This window comes from Alternaria dauci, chromosome 2 (assembly GCF_042100115.1).
Source record: "Alternaria dauci strain A2016 chromosome 2, whole genome shotgun sequence".
NCBI classification, from domain to species: domain Eukaryota; kingdom Fungi; phylum Ascomycota; class Dothideomycetes; order Pleosporales; family Pleosporaceae; genus Alternaria; species Alternaria dauci.
Window position 1 is genome coordinate 4,575,626 of NC_091273.1, and position 19,971 is coordinate 4,595,596.

General features: G+C 52.7%; 6 protein-coding genes across 6 annotated transcripts; 2 read left to right on the plus strand and 4 right to left on the minus strand.

The window, feature by feature from the left end:
* Positions 1–166: 166 nt before the first annotated feature.
* On the plus strand, positions 167–1,765 carry ACET3X_003549 (uncharacterized protein; the record flags this gene model as incomplete). The annotated part of the gene is made up of 2 exons (XM_069448837.1): positions 167–760; positions 806–1,765. 2 exons carry the CDS (start codon positions 167–169, stop codon positions 1,763–1,765), a joined length of 1,554 nt encoding a protein of 517 aa, XP_069310096.1.
* Positions 1,766–2,054: 289 nt separating this feature from the next.
* On the plus strand, positions 2,055–3,266 carry ACET3X_003550 (uncharacterized protein; the record flags this gene model as incomplete). The annotated part of the gene is made up of 1 exon (XM_069448838.1): positions 2,055–3,266. The coding sequence occupies one exon, from the start codon at positions 2,055–2,057 to the stop codon at positions 3,264–3,266; it is 1,212 nt and encodes a 403-aa protein (XP_069310097.1).
* Positions 3,267–6,546: 3,280 nt separating this feature from the next.
* Positions 6,547–7,364, minus strand: ACET3X_003551 (uncharacterized protein; the record flags this gene model as incomplete). Its single annotated transcript, XM_069448839.1, has 2 exons — positions 6,547–6,559; positions 6,646–7,364. 2 exons carry the CDS (start codon positions 7,362–7,364, stop codon positions 6,547–6,549), a joined length of 732 nt encoding a protein of 243 aa, XP_069310098.1.
* Positions 7,365–9,043: 1,679 nt separating this feature from the next.
* On the minus strand, positions 9,044–11,385 carry ACET3X_003552 (uncharacterized protein). Its single transcript, XM_069448840.1, has 4 exons — positions 11,251–11,385; positions 10,971–11,189; positions 9,876–10,916; positions 9,044–9,821 (listed from the first exon to the last, which is right to left on the minus strand). The coding sequence occupies exons 1-4, from the start codon at positions 11,275–11,277 to the stop codon at positions 9,225–9,227; spliced, it is 1,884 nt and encodes a 627-aa protein (XP_069310099.1). The 5' UTR covers positions 11,278–11,385; the 3' UTR covers positions 9,044–9,224.
* Positions 11,386–13,502: 2,117 nt separating this feature from the next.
* Positions 13,503–14,405, minus strand: ACET3X_003553 (uncharacterized protein; the record flags this gene model as incomplete). The annotated part of the gene is made up of 2 exons (XM_069448841.1): positions 13,503–14,066; positions 14,166–14,405. The coding sequence occupies 2 exons, from the start codon at positions 14,403–14,405 to the stop codon at positions 13,503–13,505; spliced, it is 804 nt and encodes a 267-aa protein (XP_069310100.1).
* A 731-nt stretch (positions 14,406–15,136) lies between these two features.
* ACET3X_003554 (uncharacterized protein) lies at positions 15,137–18,357 on the minus strand (the record flags this gene model as incomplete). The annotated part of the gene is made up of 7 exons (XM_069448842.1): positions 15,137–16,701; positions 16,751–16,937; positions 16,985–17,551; positions 17,598–17,729; positions 17,776–17,901; positions 17,949–18,121; positions 18,294–18,357. The coding sequence occupies 7 exons, from the start codon at positions 18,355–18,357 to the stop codon at positions 15,137–15,139; spliced, it is 2,814 nt and encodes a 937-aa protein (XP_069310101.1).
* Between the last annotated feature and the right edge of the window lie 1,614 nt (positions 18,358–19,971).

Below are 19,971 nucleotides of genomic sequence, written 5' to 3' on the forward strand. Positions count from 1 at the left end.
CTAAGACGAGAGGGCAGGCAACCGCGTCATCGGTGACTGCTGTCAGCCACAACCCTGCCGTGTAGCCGTCAACAACTCCCACCATGATAACGACAACACGACTGCGATGCCTTGTGAGGGAATACGGATGATCTCGTAATATCTGCGATCATACTTCACTATCGCCATGATCGAAAACACCATCCCCAAGTACCTGTTCATCAGGACGTGCATCCTCGGCCTGCGCGCAATCACGCCTTTTAGCATCTTCTGGGTCTCTTTCAGCATCGCAGAACCCCCGCATTCGGCCTTTCGACGTTTTCTGCTCACGTGGAGCATCATCGAAACTGCCTTTTGGCTGCTCGTCTACCTACCCCGCAAGCGCGCGCTTCAAGCCTCTGCCCAACACCCACAACCGCTCGAGAAAGAAGAGAGAAAGGAACTGTTCTGGCGGTGCTGGGATAAGATACCACACCCGGAGTATTACATCAGCCGATGGTTTCTTGGGGCGCGCCCGGGCGAGATACGACGTGAAAATGTGCGCGAGTTCTTTGCGTGGGCTTTGCTGAACCGCGGCACGGAAACCGACGAGGAGCGACGGAAACGGCGACTGGCACACCCAGAAGAAGCCAATGCGGAGGACGATGAGCTGAACGAGTACGCGGATGGCATAGAGACGATGCTTGGGAGGAAGCTGGAGCCCGGATGGGGCAGCGCAAAGAGCCTTCGGCTTACGACTGATAAAGTCAACATGGCGCACCGGCCCTTTCTGTGGTACATGGTATGTTTGATGGTCCTTTCAGTTTATCTCTGCTAACAACGATAGATCGTAATGCTCGTCGATACTTTCACTGCTGCTCGTTTGCGTTACCATGGCTTCATGCTGTTCCGCACCCAACTTCGTTCCTCCCTAGCCATCTTCCCACCGCGACTCGCTAGTCTCACCACGCGTAGCATCTCCTCTGCACCAGACCTGAGCTACTGGTACCGGCCGCATACCTCAAAGACGCGACTACCAATTCTCTTCGTGCACGGCATTGGCATTGGCCTGCACCCATACGTCGAGTTCCTAGACGAGATCAATAAACACGATCCGCTTGCAGCAGAAGACGGCCAGGTCGGGATTATTGCAGTGGAAATCATGCCTATCAGCTTCCGCATAACTCAGCCCATCTCTGACAAGGACGATATCTGCCGACAGATCAACATCATCCTAGAACGACACGCTTTCGACAAAGTCGTCCTGGCTAGTCACTCTTACGGTTCCGTCATCTCCACCCACCTCCTCCGAAACCCCACCACCGCTGCCAAGATCGGACCGATGGTCTTTGTCGACCCTGTTACATTCCTGCTACATCTGCCTGATGTGGCATACAACTTCACAGCGCGTCAACCAAAAGGTGCGAACGAGCATCAACTCTATTACTTTGCTTCGACCGACATGATGGTTGCGCAAACACTAGCGCGCCAGTTCTTCTGGTCACAAAGCATCCTGTGGAAGGAGGACCTCAAAGACAGAGACGTTACTGTCAGCCTCGGCGGCAGGGACCTAATAGTCGATACTGAGACGGTCGGCAAATGCCTCAACAACGCCGATCTGAAGGGCGAGGATCGAGCTTGGAAGGACTCCGAGTGGAGAGGCCATGGCTTGGAGACGATATGGTGGCCGACTGTAGACCATGCACAAGTGTTTGAGAGGAGAGAGGGTAGGATGAGACTAGTGCATGTCCTAAGAGAGTACGTCAAGCGCAAAGGGGAAGACGAAGAGACAGACGAGTTTCCCTGAGAGTAATGATATTGGCGTACAAGAATGCAGGGGCCTGTGGCTCTGCCGCACCATTTAGCCGGAACTGTCTCAGCCTCATCGTGCGCTGAACGTTTAGGTACAAAGGAGCTGTAATTCATTTTGCGGGGGCCCGTCCGGACAGTTTGAAACGGCGAGCCGGCCCCGCCGATCCCGAAATTGGTGGTATATACAACACACCAACACGCGGCGATGACATGCATGCAGCTGACAGCCTGCTTTGAGAATCTTCTTGCATATCCTTCTTAGACGAAACGTTTATATCTACATCATGCCTAACGGAAATTGGATTCTGGGCGACCTCTTCACAAAAGACTACGGACACCGCGGCAGCATACAGAAACTTTGGGAACAACGATGGAAGTTCCCATGCACCAAAGGCGTTTACCCGTTCCATGACGGAAAGTTTGAAGACTTTGAGCCCATTTTCAACCATCTCATTGACAACAATATCAACGATCCCTACGATGATGCATACACGAATGCTTTCTTGCCTACGGCCCAGCGCCTAGCGAAGGAAGCTAGAGAGATGGAAAGCAAAGACAAGGAGACAGCAAAGAACCTGTACCTGAATGCAAACGCTGTGTACCGACTAGCGAGATTTCCATACATCGGCACCGAGCTCAAGAAGAAGGTGTTTGAGGAGCAGAAAGAGGTCTACTTTCACGGGGCACAGATGTGGGATGTCCCACTAGAGGAGGTCGTAGTACCACACAAGCATGCCTCAAACGGTGATGGCGACAAGATACCAATGTACATCCGCAAACCCAAAGGAGACGGTCCATTCCCAACCGTCCTGTTAATTACTGGCCTTGACGGCCACCGCCCAGACAATACCGAGCGCACACAAGAACATCTTGCCCGCGGCTGGGCAACAGTAATCTGCGACATTCCTGGTACCACCGTTGACTGTCCAGCCAACAAACGCGATCCTCTCTCGCCAGACCGACTCTTCACTAGCATCCTAGACTGGATCAAAGAGACACCATATCTCGACGAGAAGAAAGTCATTGCATGGGGCCTTTCAGCCGGCGGTTACTACGCTATCCGCCTCGCGCACACGCATCGTAGCCAACTCCTCGGCAGCGTCGGCCACGGCGCAGGAACACACCACTACATCGGCCGCGAATGGCTCGAGCAAATCGACAAGCACGAATACCCCTTTGGCCTCGAGCAAGCCTACACGCAGAAATACGGATACTCGTCTTTCGAAGAGATGAAGGAGAAGTGCCAAGATGAATTTTCGCTCATCTCGGGGAAAGGCGAGGGCGTGGCTGTTGTGGCGCAGGGTATGAAGAGTTGCAGGTTGTTGCTTGTGAATGGCGTGTTGGATGGGTGTATGCCGATTGAAGATAGTATGTTGTTAGCCGAGTATGGAAGTCCAAAGGAGATGCGGTTCATGCAGCAGAGGTTGCATATGGGATATCCTGAGGCGAATGGCACGGTGTATCCGTGGATGGAGGAAGTTATGGCGAGGCATTGATATGCACAGCACAATGGATGAGAGTGGTATCAATGGTCCAATAGATATATGTACTCCTAATGCCATATCTCAGCACTCGATTTGATATCCTATTGATCTCCTTCGTCCAGCATCTGTGATACCAAATCGTCAACTGTGATTGGGATTACGCAGGGATTGTTTGGGCGGATCCCGCTCGGACCCGCCCCAGCAACCCTGTCAGCCCCACGACAATCAATACCCCGCCATCCCGCACCGCGTTGTCTCCGACCTGGACAGTCGCACTCATGATTAAGCTGCTTGCGCGACAATGAGATAAGCACATACACCGAACTTCTCTACTCAAGAAAATCCAAAAAGCACCGCCTCATCTCTCCAACCGTCGCTCTGGGACAAGGCTTTGGGGTGACTTAACTGCTTCTACCGTTCCTCGCGACTACGTACTATCCGCGCGGGCGCCGGACATTCAGTACAGTACCATTTTCGGATTCTCCTCCAAGCAAGCCAACACCGAATCGAATTCAACATGGCGCAAGATCAACGTATCATTGTTCCGGTTAGTGAGTCCGAAACTTCGACCATTTGCACGCCATCGGTAACCTCAGACAACACAACGAAGGACATACAAACATGCGAAACCTCAGAGTCCTCTGCTCCATGGCCCGGCCGTACCTTTATCATTCGATCCCACCAGAACGGACAAGTCATCACATTCTTGGACGGCAAAATTGTTTTAGACAAACCGGGAGGCCTCGGCACATTCAGATGGCGGTGCGTTGAGATAAGAGGATGGCTAGGGTTTCGAGACCCAGCTTCTGCTAGGTACCTAGGCTACGATCAACATGGAGGGCTGCGCTGTCTTGTAGACCACCACCAAGATTGGGAATACATGTGTCCACGAAAACGACCAGAAGGTGGATATGTTCTATTGGTGCTGGTGAAAGGAGAACTCGTTCCCTTGGGTATACAAACACAAGAGACAGAGAACGGTGTACAACAGAACGTGAAGATTGTTGCAAGGGATGCCGGTGGAGCAGTCTGGGATTTCATTGAGGTATCTTGTCCTTCGACGTAACGGGCGAAAATGGCCAAAAAAGACTGGGATTTTGACTCTTATCCCGCCAAGTGTTCTTATTCTATTATTTATCCTACCATCCTCGAAGAGAACGCTATAGCCCGAAGTGCATCAGAAGCACGAAATCTTTGGAACTTGACATCCTCATCGTACGGGCCAGAGAATCTAACTTCTCCCTCGCTCGTCATCTCTAGCGCCCGGGAGCCTATGACCGAAAAATCTAGCACTGAAGGCCCAACGTCTCCAAGGTCTTTAAGATCAAAAGACTCCAAATCAGGAAAGCCTTTACTGATGTATAACAAAAGTTCCTTCCATACGAAGCCAGTATCGCTCAAGAGGACAGATACTAGACTGATATGTTTCAGAGTGTGTCTAGAGTTGCAAAGGATTTCTTGGACAAAGCTCACTGGACAGGTCAGCTTTTCCAGGCGTACTCTCTTGAGCTTTGCTGGAGGTACTCCTCGTGTTATGCTTGCATCGAATGGAGCCTGTAGAGATCTTCCTCTTGCGTCTAGATTCGCCAGTCTTAGATCTTCCAAGAGTGGTGCGCGATAAAGAAGTTGGTCCAGCAGGTGATACGAAGCAGGACCATTACCCATATCCACATCCGCCTCTCGGAGTATGCTGAACCCCGTCGTCTGACCCTGCTTTTCCCGATGGAAACGGAATGTTACCGTTGCGGTCCACATTGCGGCGGTCTCGACCCGGAGTGAGGTGATTGCAAACTTCGTGTTTAAGATAATCTCTAGAGCGAGTACGATGGCAGCTTCTTTGTCTATACCGAAGCTTTCGTAGACTTCTTGAATACACAGAGCGTCCAAAACAAATCGGCCTGTCTCAAGTATGGTCTGTATCCTGCTGATAGCGACATTATCTGCATCCAGAATCGTCGCCTTTGCGCGAGGCCAACTACGGCATGCTCTTCTCCTGTTCCGCACATACATCTCCCGAAGTCTCCATGCTCCACGTGTATTCCCTAGCGCGGGTGGGCCCTTAAAAAGGTGTTCTTTGATATGCTCTCCACTATCTCGGATCCGGATTGTCTTGACATATCTGGCCAGCCGGTCGTTTCGGGATATTCCTTCCAAGGAATCTAGGTCTAAACGCGTAAGAGTAGTACGCAACGTGGTAAAGTAGCGACGGCCCACAGTGCGCAAAGTAATCGAGTCGGCAAATCTGCAAGTCAAACGGAATGCGAGGAGATCTGGATCGCACAGGTGTTCTGTGATGGTCTGCATGAGCTCGGTAGGCATGTCGAGAATAGACATGCCGAGATTTTGCTACCTGAGTAGTCTTGCTGAACTTGAGAAGGGCTTGGGTACGTGAAGAAGCGTGTAGGCTTATTAGAGGACTATTGGCGATAGTGTGACGAAAGTTGGGATGAACGAGGTTCGGAATGCCGGTTCTTTGAGAAAGTGAGAGCGTGAGTGTGGAAACAGTTGACTGGTATGCAGGAAGTTATAGTAGTTGGACGGAATTTGTGTTAATCATATTAAATGCGTACGCGAAGCGCAACCAACCGTGGAGCGACGAAGGGGGGGTTGCATTCCTATCCAAAAAGAAGCCGTGAGTGGTTCGTTTTTGGGCACATCCTGTCCAACCGTGGTACCGCGATGACCCATACCCAGGTAATCGACGACGGTCCACTCATACCCTTCGAAACTATCTGCTTCCTACACGACATCAAGGGTTGGAAATGAACATTTCGCAAACATGAGTGACCCAGGCACCAACTGTGCTTAAGCGACTTTATTCTCGTTTTCGTGCTCGCAGTACCAGTGGACGGGGCAGACTGTACCTTGGTGAGATAATGCATACGCACACACTTGCAGAAATTACGTCGAGCGGATGATCACACTAATGGAAGATATCTTAGCATCTCAGTCGCCATCACAAACAATCCGATGAGTACCTACCTTCAAACAATTTGGATCTTTCTAAAATTTTAATGTTTTCATTTTTTTTTACTGTGGCCAAGGACACTCCCCGGTCTGGTGCGAGTACGCGTGCTCATTCTTATACCGCCTTGGATCTGTACTTGTAATGCAATGATCACATGGCGGCCTCCATTTTGAAGGCAAACTACTCGAGCCTTTCGCACCACCCGCCCCAATACCAACACTACCCTGCGACTTCAACGTCGCCGTCTGTTTGGCTACAGTCAAACATTTATCAGACCTATGCGTAACCGCCGCATCCCTTGTAGCCGGGTCCCTCTCACAATGCTCACAGCGAAAGGCTAGCACACGACAGAACGGAGCCGTGTGTTGGTTTGAATCGCATTTCTCGCAGAAGAGTTGAGATCCATAACATCGGTGCTCGTACAGGGCCGTTTGTGCCGCTGCCCTGAACTGTGCTTTCAGGTCCGCATAGCGGAGCTTGTTGGTGAGATGCTTGTTCTCGGTGGCAGGACAAAGCATCAGGAGTGCAGCGACCATCGTGCATACGACGTCGTTGCCAGCATTGTGTAGATACGGTTCTTCGATGTCGTATCTGGCAAGCAGGTTTGAGAGGCGCATTTTGCGCGAAGGACCGATCAGGCCGTGTTCGACGGCAAGCACCTGCGTGTCGACTGTAGCGACGATGGTGCCGAGTTCTTCTAGGTCGAGACCAAAGCGAGATTTGATCATCTCGTTGTCGTTGTCGACGGCGTGTCCTACGAAGATGACTGGACGGAGGTTGCCCAACTCGTCCCGGCGGGTGAAGATGTTTTTAAGCATAGTCTTTGCTTCATTGATGCCGACGAAAGTCGTCCTACCAAACTGGAAGGCCTCGGGGTATCCTTTGCAGAGGTCTTTGTTGATGAGGTGGGCATGCGGTTTGATACGGACGTGGTGGTTCTCCATGCTTGAGAGGACATCCCACGCCGAGGACGAGAGTGGCTGCGGGAGGGAACGCGGATCCAGAATGGAGGCACCGAGTTCCGTGATGAAGGTGTCATCGTGCTCATACCATTCGGCATCAAGAGCGACGATGACGGCGTCGCGAAGTGCTGTGACTGCTGCAGCACTGTCGAGAGGGATTTCGCTCCCGGGACGATTCATCCAGTGTTGTAGGATGGCTGACTGGGTGAGGCCGTGATATAAGTGGGTTTGGACGTGAGACTTTAGTGTCATTGGTGGTATTTGTTGATACATAAGCGGTACGTCTTTCCTGTTCTCCAAATATGACGTCTTAAGTGTGTTATGGGTTTTTGGTCGCCAAACGGAAGTTGAGACTGAGGCGCAAGAATCTATGTGGCGGGAGGAGGGAAGAGAAGGGAACTCCATGATATAGGCTGAAACCAACATTGTAGGTGTAGGAATGTAATGTGAATAGTTGGCACCGTTGCAATGCTGGTCCGCTTCGAGTTGGGATGTGTGTTCGATTGTCGTAAGAGCCATGGTGAGAAAACGCCTTTCGTAACCGTAGTGGGATTTGTGTATGATTATACGTTGGAAGTTGGAAGTTGAAAGTTAGAAGTTAGAGGAGATCTGAGGGCATGATATATATCTTTCAAGAAAATAACATGTTATTGGTGCCTGGGAACGACAGATAGTCGGTACCATGGTTACACAATTCAGCCACGGAACGCAGCCTGTACTACCGAGGATGATAGCAAAAGATATAAGCTGTGCCCCAGGTTTGCGACGAGTTTGGCCTAGGTTTCTTTGCAAGCAAACTCTGTAAGTATAGAAGTCGAGAGAAACTATCAATATTGCGCATCCACAGCGATCCTAACAAATCAGCGTTGCGACGACAGCAGAATGATGAATAGCTTAATAGAACAGAATAACGTAAAATAGATGTCTGAATTTATGGGACATATGTCGCAATCACAATCTTAGGTAGCTACTTGTGGTCTAACGATCTTGACGAGGCGACGCGATCCTAGATCTCGACATAATTGGTGACTGATCGACATAGAAGATAGGTATCGGCACCTCGACACCTTTCAGTGTTTTCTCAACTTCTCTCGGTCTCTTCCTGACATCTTTCAGTCTTTTCTCAAAATCCTCGTCATCTTTGCCAGCATCGAATTCCCAGGCCGCGTTATCAGGGTCTGTCGCCCGATAACCATCACTTCCATTATCGCTGCCCACTATCCAGTTATCATGAAACTCGTTGGTGTCGTAATCTTCTTTCGGGTCGTACCATTTCCATCGTTCCATTGCTTCCCATATATCGAGCATTTCCTCCTCGCTGTATTCATCGGGTTAAACTTCTTCCAGTGCCACGTTTCTCGTTCTGATGAAATCTGTGTCTACACAATGACGCTTCTCTTTATCATGAAAAAATACATTATCTCGACGCTCCTTCAGGAGCAGGTCCGACACATGACGTGAAACAGGCGAATAGTTCATTAGGTGGTCACGGTACATCCTGCTACTCGGGTTGCTAATGAACGTAGGTCCGGAAGAAGTTTCCATGTGCAGTTCGTAGAGTATTCCTTGTCTTCAAGTTGCCAGCCATTAACTTGCCACGCTGCACGAGACGCACGCTCTATTCTACTGTGATCATACTGAGAATACCGGGTGAGCACAAGCCGGCGGAAAGAATTCTTAAACGAGTCAGGAGGGACTTTCAAGAAGATATGGCTAAACTCCACTCTGTAGTCGAGGATCAATTCGTTGCGAGACCAAACATCAACAAAGGCCGGGCTTGGAGATCTGATTTGGTAGTGTTTGTTCCTCTTTGGTTTGGTCAAAGTCACAAAGAAATAGTGAAAGAATTGATTTGAAGTGAATGTTTGGCATTAAAGTAAGTAAGCTAGCCGTGATTCAGTAGCCGACGCATCCAGCGAGCAGCACCCATGACGGCGTAACCTCACGTACGCAATAACTAAGTTCGAGGGGTATATCGTTCAACAGTGATTCGTTAAGCGAATCACAACATCATACATCAAGCGTCTACACGTGAGCCGCTTAGATCTTCTCTTGAGCAAGGCTAGCGCGCCTCTCCTCGTTGACACTCTGGCGCCTCTCGATATCAGCAGCCTGGCCCTCGGTACCAAGGTGACCAGTGGGCAGCAGGTTGAGCTGATCTTCCTGCTTGTCCATGGTGCGGTAGGCGAAGAAGAAGATGATACCGGTGACGAAAGAGATGATGGCCACACTGCCGTAGTTCCAGACGATGTGGGGGTCAGCGGTAAGCGGGGTGAAAGCCTGGGCGATGGCGGCGGAGAAGGCAGTGGTGAAGAGCTGGACGGACTGGACGAGCGACCTCATGTTCTTGGGCGCCTTGGTGAAAGCATACTCAAGGGTAGTGACGGAAGCGAAGATCTCGGAAATAGCAATGAGGACGTAGACACCGGTGACGGCCCAGACGGAGATGTCAGTCTTGTAGTCAGCGTTGTGGTTCTCGTAGTAACCGGAAGTCTTGTAGATGTAGTGTTGAAGAACCGCAGCCCAGACCATGGCGAAGGCTCCGAGGATGAAACCAGCGGTGATCTTCTTGATGGGTGTGAAGCGGATGCCACGCTTGCGAAGGAAGGGGTAGACGAGGGAGTCCATGATGGGCACCTAGAATCGATTAGTTCAAGTTTCCTAGGGCTTTTTATTCCTAGAAGTACTCACAATGATGATAATGGCGATTGGGTCGAGATTGGAGAGAATGTCGTTGGGGACACCGCCGAGTTTCATGGTCGCACACATTTGAGTCAGGTTGGAGTCCATCTGACGGTATGCAAGCCAGAAAATAGGGACCCAAAAGAAGACAGAGCAGGCAGCGAAACCACGAGCAACCTCATCAACCCAGGCGTCATCGAAGTTGTACCACTTTGGCGCGGCGCTACCGAGAACGGAAGGCTTGACGGCGTTCCACATGTTACCATCGTTCCAGTTCTTGTATGTCCTGACCGGATTGACGCTAAATCCACGCCCAAGGGCCTTGAAAAGAAGCTTGAAAGCTGGGCCCATGACGTTGCCGCTCGGGGGACGGAGGATGTAGAACTTCTTGCAGAAGATAAGGACGGGAAGAGCAACGATGAACATAATGGTAGGGATGAGGTAGGCGAGCCAGAAGCCGACGTATCGCTCAGCGTAAACCATGGAGATTTGACCGACAAGAGCACCGATGTTGATGAAGAAGTAGAACCAGTTGTAGATGCGGGTGACGGTGACGGCGGGGTCAACAATGACACGCTCAGTGCCGCGAGTCTCGACGCGCATCTTCTCCTGAGGAACCTGCTCGGCAATGAGAGGGGCGATGTTAGGCTTGAAGGTTCCCGTTCCGAGACCCATGATGATCAATCCGAGAATAAAGACACCAAGGGAAGTTTTCGAGTTTTCCAGAACGGAAGGAGCAGCGGAGGCGACGAGGATCAAGTGGCCGACCTCAGCAACCAAAACAGAGTAGAGAATAGTCTTGAAGCGGCCGAGGTAGGTGTCGGCAATCCAGGCTCCGAAAAGAGGGCAGACGTAGACCCAGAAGGCGTTGAATGTGGTCAGGGAGAAGGCGACCTGCTTGCCCATGTCGAGCGCACCGGGCTGGGCCTCAGCATCGTCGGGGTCGGTGGCGGCTCCAGTGGGGGTAGTGAGCGGCTTGGCGATGAAGTTGGAGTATACAGCAATGGTGCCGTAGTAACTCATACGCTCGACGAGCTCGACGAAGGCAATCTGGACATGAAGTCAATGTCTGTGTCACGTGTTCTCTGAATGGCAATTGCGTACAGTGAAGATCTTCCATGGGATTCTGGCGGGCACACGGCGAAGCGTGGCAAGCTCCTCCTCGGTGGGGAAGTCATCGGCACCGTCAATGTAGCTGTCTTGAAGCGTGGGCTTGCCCTCGGAGTGGAGGAAGGCTGGCGCAGCAGTGGTGTGGAGCTCAGGGTGCTTGCGCGTGGGATCGCCAGAGGCGTCAATGAGAGCGGGGTCCAAGCCAACGGCTTGCTGGGGCGGGTGTTAGCACAGATGGATTGCAACTTGAAGGCATTGTAATATAGTCACTTACGACTTCACCAGCGTCACCAATGGGCATGGTGGGCGTACGTTCACCTGTACAGATTGGCAGGAGAGGCGGACCGTGGTTGACTGGCGGACAGGGCAGCCGAGAGGTGGTTTATGGGGTGCGGTGAGGAGAAGAGAGACCCTGGCGAGCAAAAGAGAGAGGGTGGTGGTGCATTTAATTTGAGCACGCGAATCACGGGTCCAGCATCGTGCTCTACAGCTTCAGGCCCGATAAGGAAGGCGCGCACACAGGCACAGGGATAGGCACCGTACCCATTCCTTCACGATAGTCGTCCCATCAGCAAACGCATCGCCACGGCGGCTGTTGTCCCCAGAAGGGCATTCGGGGCGTGCGTGATTGGTGCTGCACGATGCTCTTTTCGCACCGCATCGCCGAGGGGTCCTGGGCTACTCAAGCCTCGCCAAGTTGCTAACCACCACGGGCAAGCAGCGACACAAGCAGAGCTTGCCTACACCAAGATAACAATTCGCTGTGGCGCCCAGATCACACTTCATCGCCTATCCTCCTGCCTAAACCGGCCGACTATCACTACCCCGCGACCACACCCAAGGAATGCCTAGACGCACTATTGTAGCGCCTCCAACGACAATGTGCCCTGCTAGCGACCCAGCCATTGATCTCCCATGGCGGTATCAGTGACCCTGCTCTTTTGGCCCGCAAACACGGTTATTTGCGGGTAATGGCGTCCACACGTGTGTTCTAGAAGACAATGGCGGCCACGGATTCGACAGAGGTTCGCGATAGAGACGTCGAGGGAGCACGCAGGCCAGCCCGAGACGTTCACACCAACAACCATGCTGAGTGGAGACTGACAAGACAATGGCTGGAAGCTTAGGATACCGACAGGGCCCCAGCCAATTGTACTAGAGAGCCAAGAGTGGTTCCGCGCACTACGATTCGTTCCTGCGACGGCCACCCGTCCCACGGCCCCTCCGTGAGGCGGGTCTCCGAATGTTCTCTGCGTCGCCCAAGACCTGGGCAACGGACCTTGATCGTATTTTTTGTCGTCGACAGTAATTGCGTGCTCAGGGGACTGACTGCGGCATCACGACATCGGCTACCGGCATCACCAAACCCAAGCCAGCGACAAGACAGACAAGCCTCGGCCAGCAGGCATGAAGACGCCGTGGCAGCGGTTGAGGCTTCGTGCCCAGCCCCGGTGGCATGACAGGGCTTACTCAACTCATCCTTCGAGATGCCATCTTTGTCGTGTGGGCGACAGCCATGTGGCGCGGTCTGGCAGTATCGCGCTTATCCCCGATGGCCATGATCAGATGCGCGGTCCTTTTTCGCAATGTGAGCGTCACGACGCTGATGAGGGTTGATAGGACGGAAGACGAGGATTGGAGGAATTCAGGATCGGCATCTCGCTTACATTAAGCTTGATGAAGACATCCACCGCCTCGGCAGGCGCCATGCCGCACGTGAGCAGCTACTCTACACGAACACGGCTGCCGTTTATTGAAGCGCCTAGTCCGTCCATATGCACGGCTGAACCACAGGCGCGCCTTATTGTGTTGGTCCAAAGCTTGTCTGTCATCGCTTTCGCCGTACGACGCCACCTAGGTATGCTTGTCCTGGACAAGCCCGCGGAACCATCTTATGTGTGATTTTGCATCACCTTTGCGTCGAAACATCGAGGCGTCTCATGCTATCGCCACGGCTTTCCGAATTTGTGTAGAAGCGCGTCCGACGCAAAAGTGGTCAGCACCTTATAAAGACTGCAACGGGACGCCTTACGATAACAGAAAGCCCATTTACCGACCATGGCTGTTCGCCGTCAGCTCGCGTAGTACAGCGCATGTCGCAGCGCTGAATACGGCCAAGGCCGTAGTGAGGTAACAGAAGTTCACACCTTCCCAACGCTGTGGTAGCTACGGCCAAATCCCGCCCCGTCTGACCCTTGCATGTCTCCTCCTCATCTGTTCTCAAACTCGACAATCTCCGCCACCAGCACCAGTCCTTCGTATAACATGCGCCGTGCTACAACACACGGCACGCCTAATGACAGTTGGTCATACATACGTAACGCCAAGTACATCGATAGACATGATCAGCCCAGGCACATGTCGCTGAGCACTTGGGCTTTGGCCGTCTTTACGTCGCTGCATCGATGGTGCCAATCACTTAGGGCAGAGATACGCTGCCTCAGCTTTACCTGAGCAACTCGACAAGTTAATTGCTTAGGCCCGACCCTTACAACAGTAACCATCACTCTAGACAGCCAGAATACCTTACATAGCACTACCCTTCTCCTGCAACGCCCTCAACCTCTCCGGCGTAACAACGCTCAACGCCATCGCCCCACCAATCACCACACCCAACAACAACACCACAAACAAATACATCGGATCCACTCTGCTTTCGCTTCCCCTCACACCCTTCTCCGCTCCAGGCGCATACGGCCCCACCATCTTCTTCAACGGCTTAACCCCGTGTTTCTGCGCATACTCATACCCCCGCCTCATACCGGGCAGTCCATCGATACTCAACTGACTCTTCCACGCCCAGTAGTAATCCATACTCTCCTTCTCATCTCCACCTTTGTGCTTTTCTTCCTTTTTCCTAAAGTGCTCGTTCAAAATGTCGCGGTGGCCAACAAAGTCGTAGTACGGGACCGAAAAGCCGCAGCTTGTGCCGCATTGGTGCACGTCGACTATGATGATGCTACGGGAACCTGGGATGGTTTCGACCTTGTGGTCAGAGACAAAGGCTGAGTACTCTGCTGTGCCGTTTTCGAGGGCGCGCCCCGTGCCCCATATGCGGACGATCTTGGGGGGACCGACAAAGGCCATGAACTGTCAAGGAAACCGTTAATATACACAATATCTAGTCATTCTCCTGCTTATTTCGTACTGCGCTCAAATCGGTCTTTGGGGGGAGAGGGGATGATTTACCATGACGCAGATCCTCCCATTTCCTGGTTCGTGAAGATGCGCGTGTGTCTCCACCCCACTCCCGGTAAGATCCATATACCAAAAGGTTCGCTCATCGAGGACACCAAAGTTCTGACCTCCTTTGGGTGAGATGTTGATGTGGCCTTCGCCCGACAAAGGCGCTGTGCCCACCCAGAGCATTTGCTGTTCTTTGATCCATGGCACTAGACTGTTGGGAATGGTTTCGTAAAAGACGCCCATCTTGATGAGGTGTGTTTGCTGTTCCCGAACTACGAGTAGCTGAAACAATGGAAGCAGATGTATTTGTGGTGAAGGTTCGACGAGGTCTCGGGGAAAGAGGTATTACTGTGATGATACCGTTCGCGGCAAGGCAGAAGGTAGCCAACAGACGCCAGAAAACGCAACGCCTAGGACAGAAAGGAAGCTTCACCAACAGTTTTCTTGTCAAATGTCGTGAGACCAGACGCAGCCCTCCAACTCACATATGATTCACAGCTCGTCAAACGCTCAACCGTACACTGGTGCCACCGGCAATGAGTCCGCGGCCGGTATTGTTCGTGCGTGGGCTGCCTTATCTCCAATTTTGAAGTTCTTTAGCACCGATCAGACTCTCGCTCGCTGAAGCTAATTAATCTCAAGGACGCCTTCGCGAGTAGTGATGTATAAAGATCCAAAGTTCTGGCAGCGGGGTATGCGATCGGGGTAAGCCGAGGATGTGGGTCAACGGTCTGACATGCCGTGATTGGTTCAATGGAAAGTACTGATTGATAATTGAGGTGTCGCAAGGGAGATAAGGGGAGAGTATGCATATGTGCTTCATATGTCGCACGTGCAACATGCCGACCAAGAGATGCAATGATTGTGGTCTCATTCGAGAGTAGATATAGTTACACAACATACCGAACCAGACACCAGTATTAAAGCTTCGAGATAACCCACTGTCTCTCAACTACACGTTGGAGTCAGGTTTCTCATTTCTTCGGCAGCTCCCGAAACACCTCCTTGAAAATCTTCTTGCTGTTATACAGATTTACTAGTCTCAGACGCTCATTGTCCAGATGCGCGCTATCACTTGCCTGGCCGCACGGTAGATGCGCAGCTGGAGCATTGAATTCCTTCTCCAGGAACCTGATACTGGGAATAGAGCCACCCTCCCGGATATAGAGAGGCTTGCGAGACACTTCTTCGCTTCGAGTGGGGTCAGGCGTCGAAGTACCAGACGACAAAACAGGTCCCGAGAGAGCTGGATCTGATGAGTTTGCCAGAGTATTTGATGTCGCAGGCACGGGTTTGTCTTTGGTAGCAGGCGTTGTCGATTCGGCATTCGCTTGCGATAATGGCGAGAAGTAGTCTGGCGCCTTGGCTGTAGATATACTCTCTCGCCTCTGGCCGAGTGTCGGACCCCATACTGACATGATAGCGCGCTCAAGCGTCTGGAAGATCTCGTTGTTGAAGTCACCAAGCCACGGCTCAGCTTGGTGATCTATTGTTACCTTGAGTTGGTTCTTTGAGTCGAGCTCCTCGAACTCTGATTGTAAAAAGGACTTTAGGCTCTCTGCTACGTCGCCCGCTTCTTGGTTTGGCACTAGCCGTATGGAAAGTGCGGCTTTGGCAAGACGTGGAATAATAGTTGAGTTATCAGGACCAGAGGTTTGGAAACGATGAATGGTGAGTGATGCTTCTCGCCATCTCCGCATCAGCGACTGTGCTAGTTCCTCGGCGTCGCCAAGGTCTGGGTTACTACGCAACAGCGTCCTGGTTATCTCAGTGTAAAGCTCCTTCTCATCGTCGGTCAATGGTAGGATGGGATCATAAAACCCCGGTATTTGGACTTTGCCATGACGCGCAGTCAATCGTGAAAGCAGCATGACTAGATCTTTGAGGGGCTCGTCTAGCAGAGCACTTCCATCTACACCACTGTGTAGGTCGGGATGCTTACTCTCAATCTGCACAGTGGCGTGTATGACTCCTCGAAGCCCATACGTTAGGCACGGTACGTGATCGTCGAGCCAGTAGCTGTTAGCCAACAGGATCCAATCAACGTCACCAATGAGATCTTTCCGAGATTGCACAGCCTTCTCGAACCCACGAGAGCCACTTTCCTCTTCACCTTCAATCAGGAAGATTATGTCAGAGTCCAAGCTCTGCTCGTTGGCAAGCTCATGGGCCGCGTAGATGGCGGCCATGATCGGTCCTTTGTTGTCAGAAGCGCCCCGACCATACAAGTAGCCTCCTTCTCCCGTCAGCGCGAAGGGGTCGTGTTTCCACTTGAGGTGCTCGTTTTCTGCAGGGATAACATCGTAGTGCCCATAGAACAGAATCTTCTTACGCGAGGCCGCCGTAGCCGGATTGCCGCGAAACTTGGCGAATACAATTGGGTTGTACTCGCTTGTATTGATCATCTCGGTCACAGCGCCAAAATTGTGGAAAACGGAGCGCAAGTACGACGCCCCTCTGCGGCAGTCAGCGCGATATTTGGGCAGCGATGATACGGTCCGAAAAGAAACAAACTGGCTCAGGGACTCCACCATGAGATCTGCACCACGCATTAGTTGGGCTAATCAAAGTTTCCAACGTGTACACACCATTGTTACTTCTGCGTGAGACGGCACTGGGCTCCGCGCAATCTCTGACTTCCCAGATAACCACTGTATTATCGTTGCCGCCCGTGACGAGCGTGGGCTTGTCATTGTAGCGGGTAAAGGCGGAAGCGAGGATTAAGCCGTCGTGTGCTTTGAAGGAGGTGATGGTCTCGTAGTGCTCATTGAATTTCTGTCAATATTAGTCATACTCCTTACAAAGTGGCCGCCAACACTCACCTGCATGACGCCCGTCTTACCGCCAGCGTAGAGAACACCGGCACCCATTGTCAAGGTATGCACATCGCCAGTGGTCGCTTTAAGACTTCTCACTAGTTGTCGGGTCTCGAGGTCCCATACGTTGATTTCGCCGTCGAAGCGTCCGCTGTACAGAAAGGAACCTTCTCGTGCGAGGGAGAGGATAGATTCACCTTCCTCCCTCCCATCTTCCAGAGTGTAGATGCTCGTTATGGCACCACGCTGCGCAGGATCTATCCGCCATAGCAAGATACGCCCGTCGCCTCCACCAGAGACGAGAATCTCCTCAGATGGCGCCTCTGGCAGTACCCCTGTTCCCAAGAGCATGCAATGTACGTATCCGTAGTGGGCAAACTGGCAGATATCATGGCTGTCAATCTGCAGTTCTTGCCCGCCTACTGCGTCTCGTGGCCGTGTGTCTGCGCCGCTGGGCTTCGGAGTCTGCGCGCCGCCAGGACCGAGGGAGTCGAAAAACTTGTTCTTCCGTTCGGCAGGATGCGAAGAGAGACTTGGAGCTGGTCGAGTGTCTTTCTCTTTCAGGTCGTACCACTGCCATTGTCAGCGCGTGCACCTTGCCATCAGCCTTGCTCCATACTTGGATGCTTGTGTTCTGGGCTCCGAGGTAAACAGTGCGATGGTGGGACGAGTATGCGACGCAGAAGATGTCTCCGATATCGTACGGCGACCAGAGGGCGTACAGGTGTCTGAAGGTCGACGTGCACCAGACCTGCTGACTTAGCACGTGCCATGTCCAACATTCCAGACGCTCTTACATTGACAATGGGATCTGCTGCGCTCGAGAAGAGCCACTTGCGGTCGTGCGACAGGCACAAGCCGAGCACGCTGCCCTTGTGCGCGTGTATGACGCTGCGTCGGTCGTAGGTCTCGAGACTGTACACCTGCACGTCATCAGTCTAGAGCGTCCAGAGCTCACTTAGACACGTACCAGGATCTCCCCGCCCTGTGTACCTGCGAAGATGTACTGTGACGATACGGCCAGCGCAAGTATCGATTTGTCGTGCTTCATGCGATGCGAGAGCGCAGGCGTGGGATTCGCATCGGGGGCCGCTCGGTCTGCGCCCCGCATCTCCATGATGCTGTCATGCTGCGGAGGCGCTGCTGGGGGCATGGTCAGCCTGGCTCGCGGAGTGTATTTGGTGTGTCTGCATGGTCGCGTCGACGGCTTTCGCGATTTGGTGTGGGAGCGAGTGAGCGATGACGGAAGAATCAGGGTCCAGTCAGCCAAATGGCGCCGGCTGCGGGGCCAGGTGCATCGCCCAAGTAGACGTACCTTTGACGCCTACCTCACCACTCCCGACTTGCTGTGATGTAAGCGTTCCAGATAAGTTGCACATGGTCCTTCGTTCTGCCGAGCTGCAGGCTGCGAGGAGATGAAAAGGAAAGAAGACACACGACGAGAATGGAGCCGGATCGTGCTTCACCGTGTGGGAAAGAGGAAGTTGTTCATCGGCCTCGTCTACATCGCTCAGTGTAGAGTTTGAGGACGTCTCGTCGTCTCGCCATGATCTCTCAGGCGAGCTCGAGCCTTGGTGCTCGCACATGGTAACAAGCTCACCGCTTCTACATGGCGAGCGATTTTGCTGCAATGACGCCATTTCGGAGGGTGAGGATGTCTACGTCTTACAGGAAGCTGAGATGGCGGGTTATCATCGCTGCTTCCTTTTTTTCTCGATTGTTGCAGCAGCACAGTAAGTCATAGCAAGCGCATAAGGGTGCTGACATGTGTGTGTGTGTGTGTGTGTGCGCCAGCGTGCAGTGACTGTACAATCGGTGTATGCACCTATCCCACCCTTGGCTGCGCGCTGTCCGTCGTCATGCAATCGCTACTCGAGTCCGCAAGCATAGAATGAAGATTCCAAGTTCACCGTTCGCGGACCCGAAGACGCGGTCGCGCTACAAAGAACGACTCGCAACGTTGAAGCTACTCATTCGCATGACGCTGTCTGCATGGCGTCGAGTCGCTCTACACCTAGGCTAAGGAGACTTGGGACAGCCTCACGGGAACTTGCATATTAGGGGGCGGGAGTGGGAGGCTCGTATCGTATGCAGGTGGAGGACTTTGAGAGAAGATCGTCGGTGTGCATTCTGGAACGCTCTCGCTGCCGACTTGAAAAGTGCGAAGCGTGGCCGGGGATTGGACAGGAAAAGGGAAATCGACGAGCAGCCATGAGTAATGCATAGCTCAACAGCTGCTTGAATCGACAGCCCCTAGGTAGTCGTCGAAATGGGAAATGCCTCACCAGGGCGTACCTTACTGTCCGCGTGGGAAACGTGGTAAAAGTGGGTAGAGAAAAAGGAGCGTGGATGACGGTGAAACCCAGACTACAGCCACACCGAAGGCGATGCAGTCGAGGCTGCTAGACCTCGGACAGCCGAAAATGACGCGGCTTTGCCCATCGTTTGTCCAACCAAGATGGCATCTTGAGCAACTTCAGCTGGATGTTGCTGGGCTTTTCGAGTCTCGATCGAGCGCCCCCACGCTTGAGGCGCACCGCCACAGGTGGACGCCACAGCATACACAGCCATGGCTCGCGCGGTAAGGGCAACATTCCCAGCTGGAGACTGTTCCTAGGGGCGATCATGCCAACAGGACAATGATTGACAATCTCGGTTCTAGACGCTCCAGGATGAGATTTGGGCAGCAATTGTCGGGTTAACGCTGCCAGATGGCATGCATTGTTGCATCAGCACGCGTGAGAACTGAGGCTGCAGCGAATGAGTTGTCCACTCAGCAGCGACACGTTCACGACGGCTGCAGTAACAAAGCATGAATGGAATCTGCACCAATGGCAGGCAAAGCCGGTTGCCCTAATAGGCAGCGTCTCGCTGTCCGCATAGCCGGCGTCATGGAAGCGCCTCCAGTTACAGGGCGACACGCGCTTCGACTATGCCAGGAGTGTACTGGTTGAGGCTTCACGACGCAGCCTACGAACCAGGGCAGGACGTCA

What these genes read in the sequence shown, in the direction of transcription:
- ACET3X_003552 (XM_069448840.1), bottom strand. Translation starts at nt 11,277, where the DNA reads ATGCCCATTGGTGACGCTGGTGAAGTC. An exon ending in TCCCATGGAAGATCTTCACT is followed by an intron (nt 10,917 to 10,970) that starts GTACGCAATTGC and finishes CTTCATGTCCAG; the next exon opens with ATTGCCTTCGTCGAGCTCGT. An exon ending in CAATCGCCATTATCATCATT is followed by an intron (nt 9,822 to 9,875) that starts GTGAGTACTTCT and finishes AATCGATTCTAG; the next exon opens with GTGCCCATCATGGACTCCCT.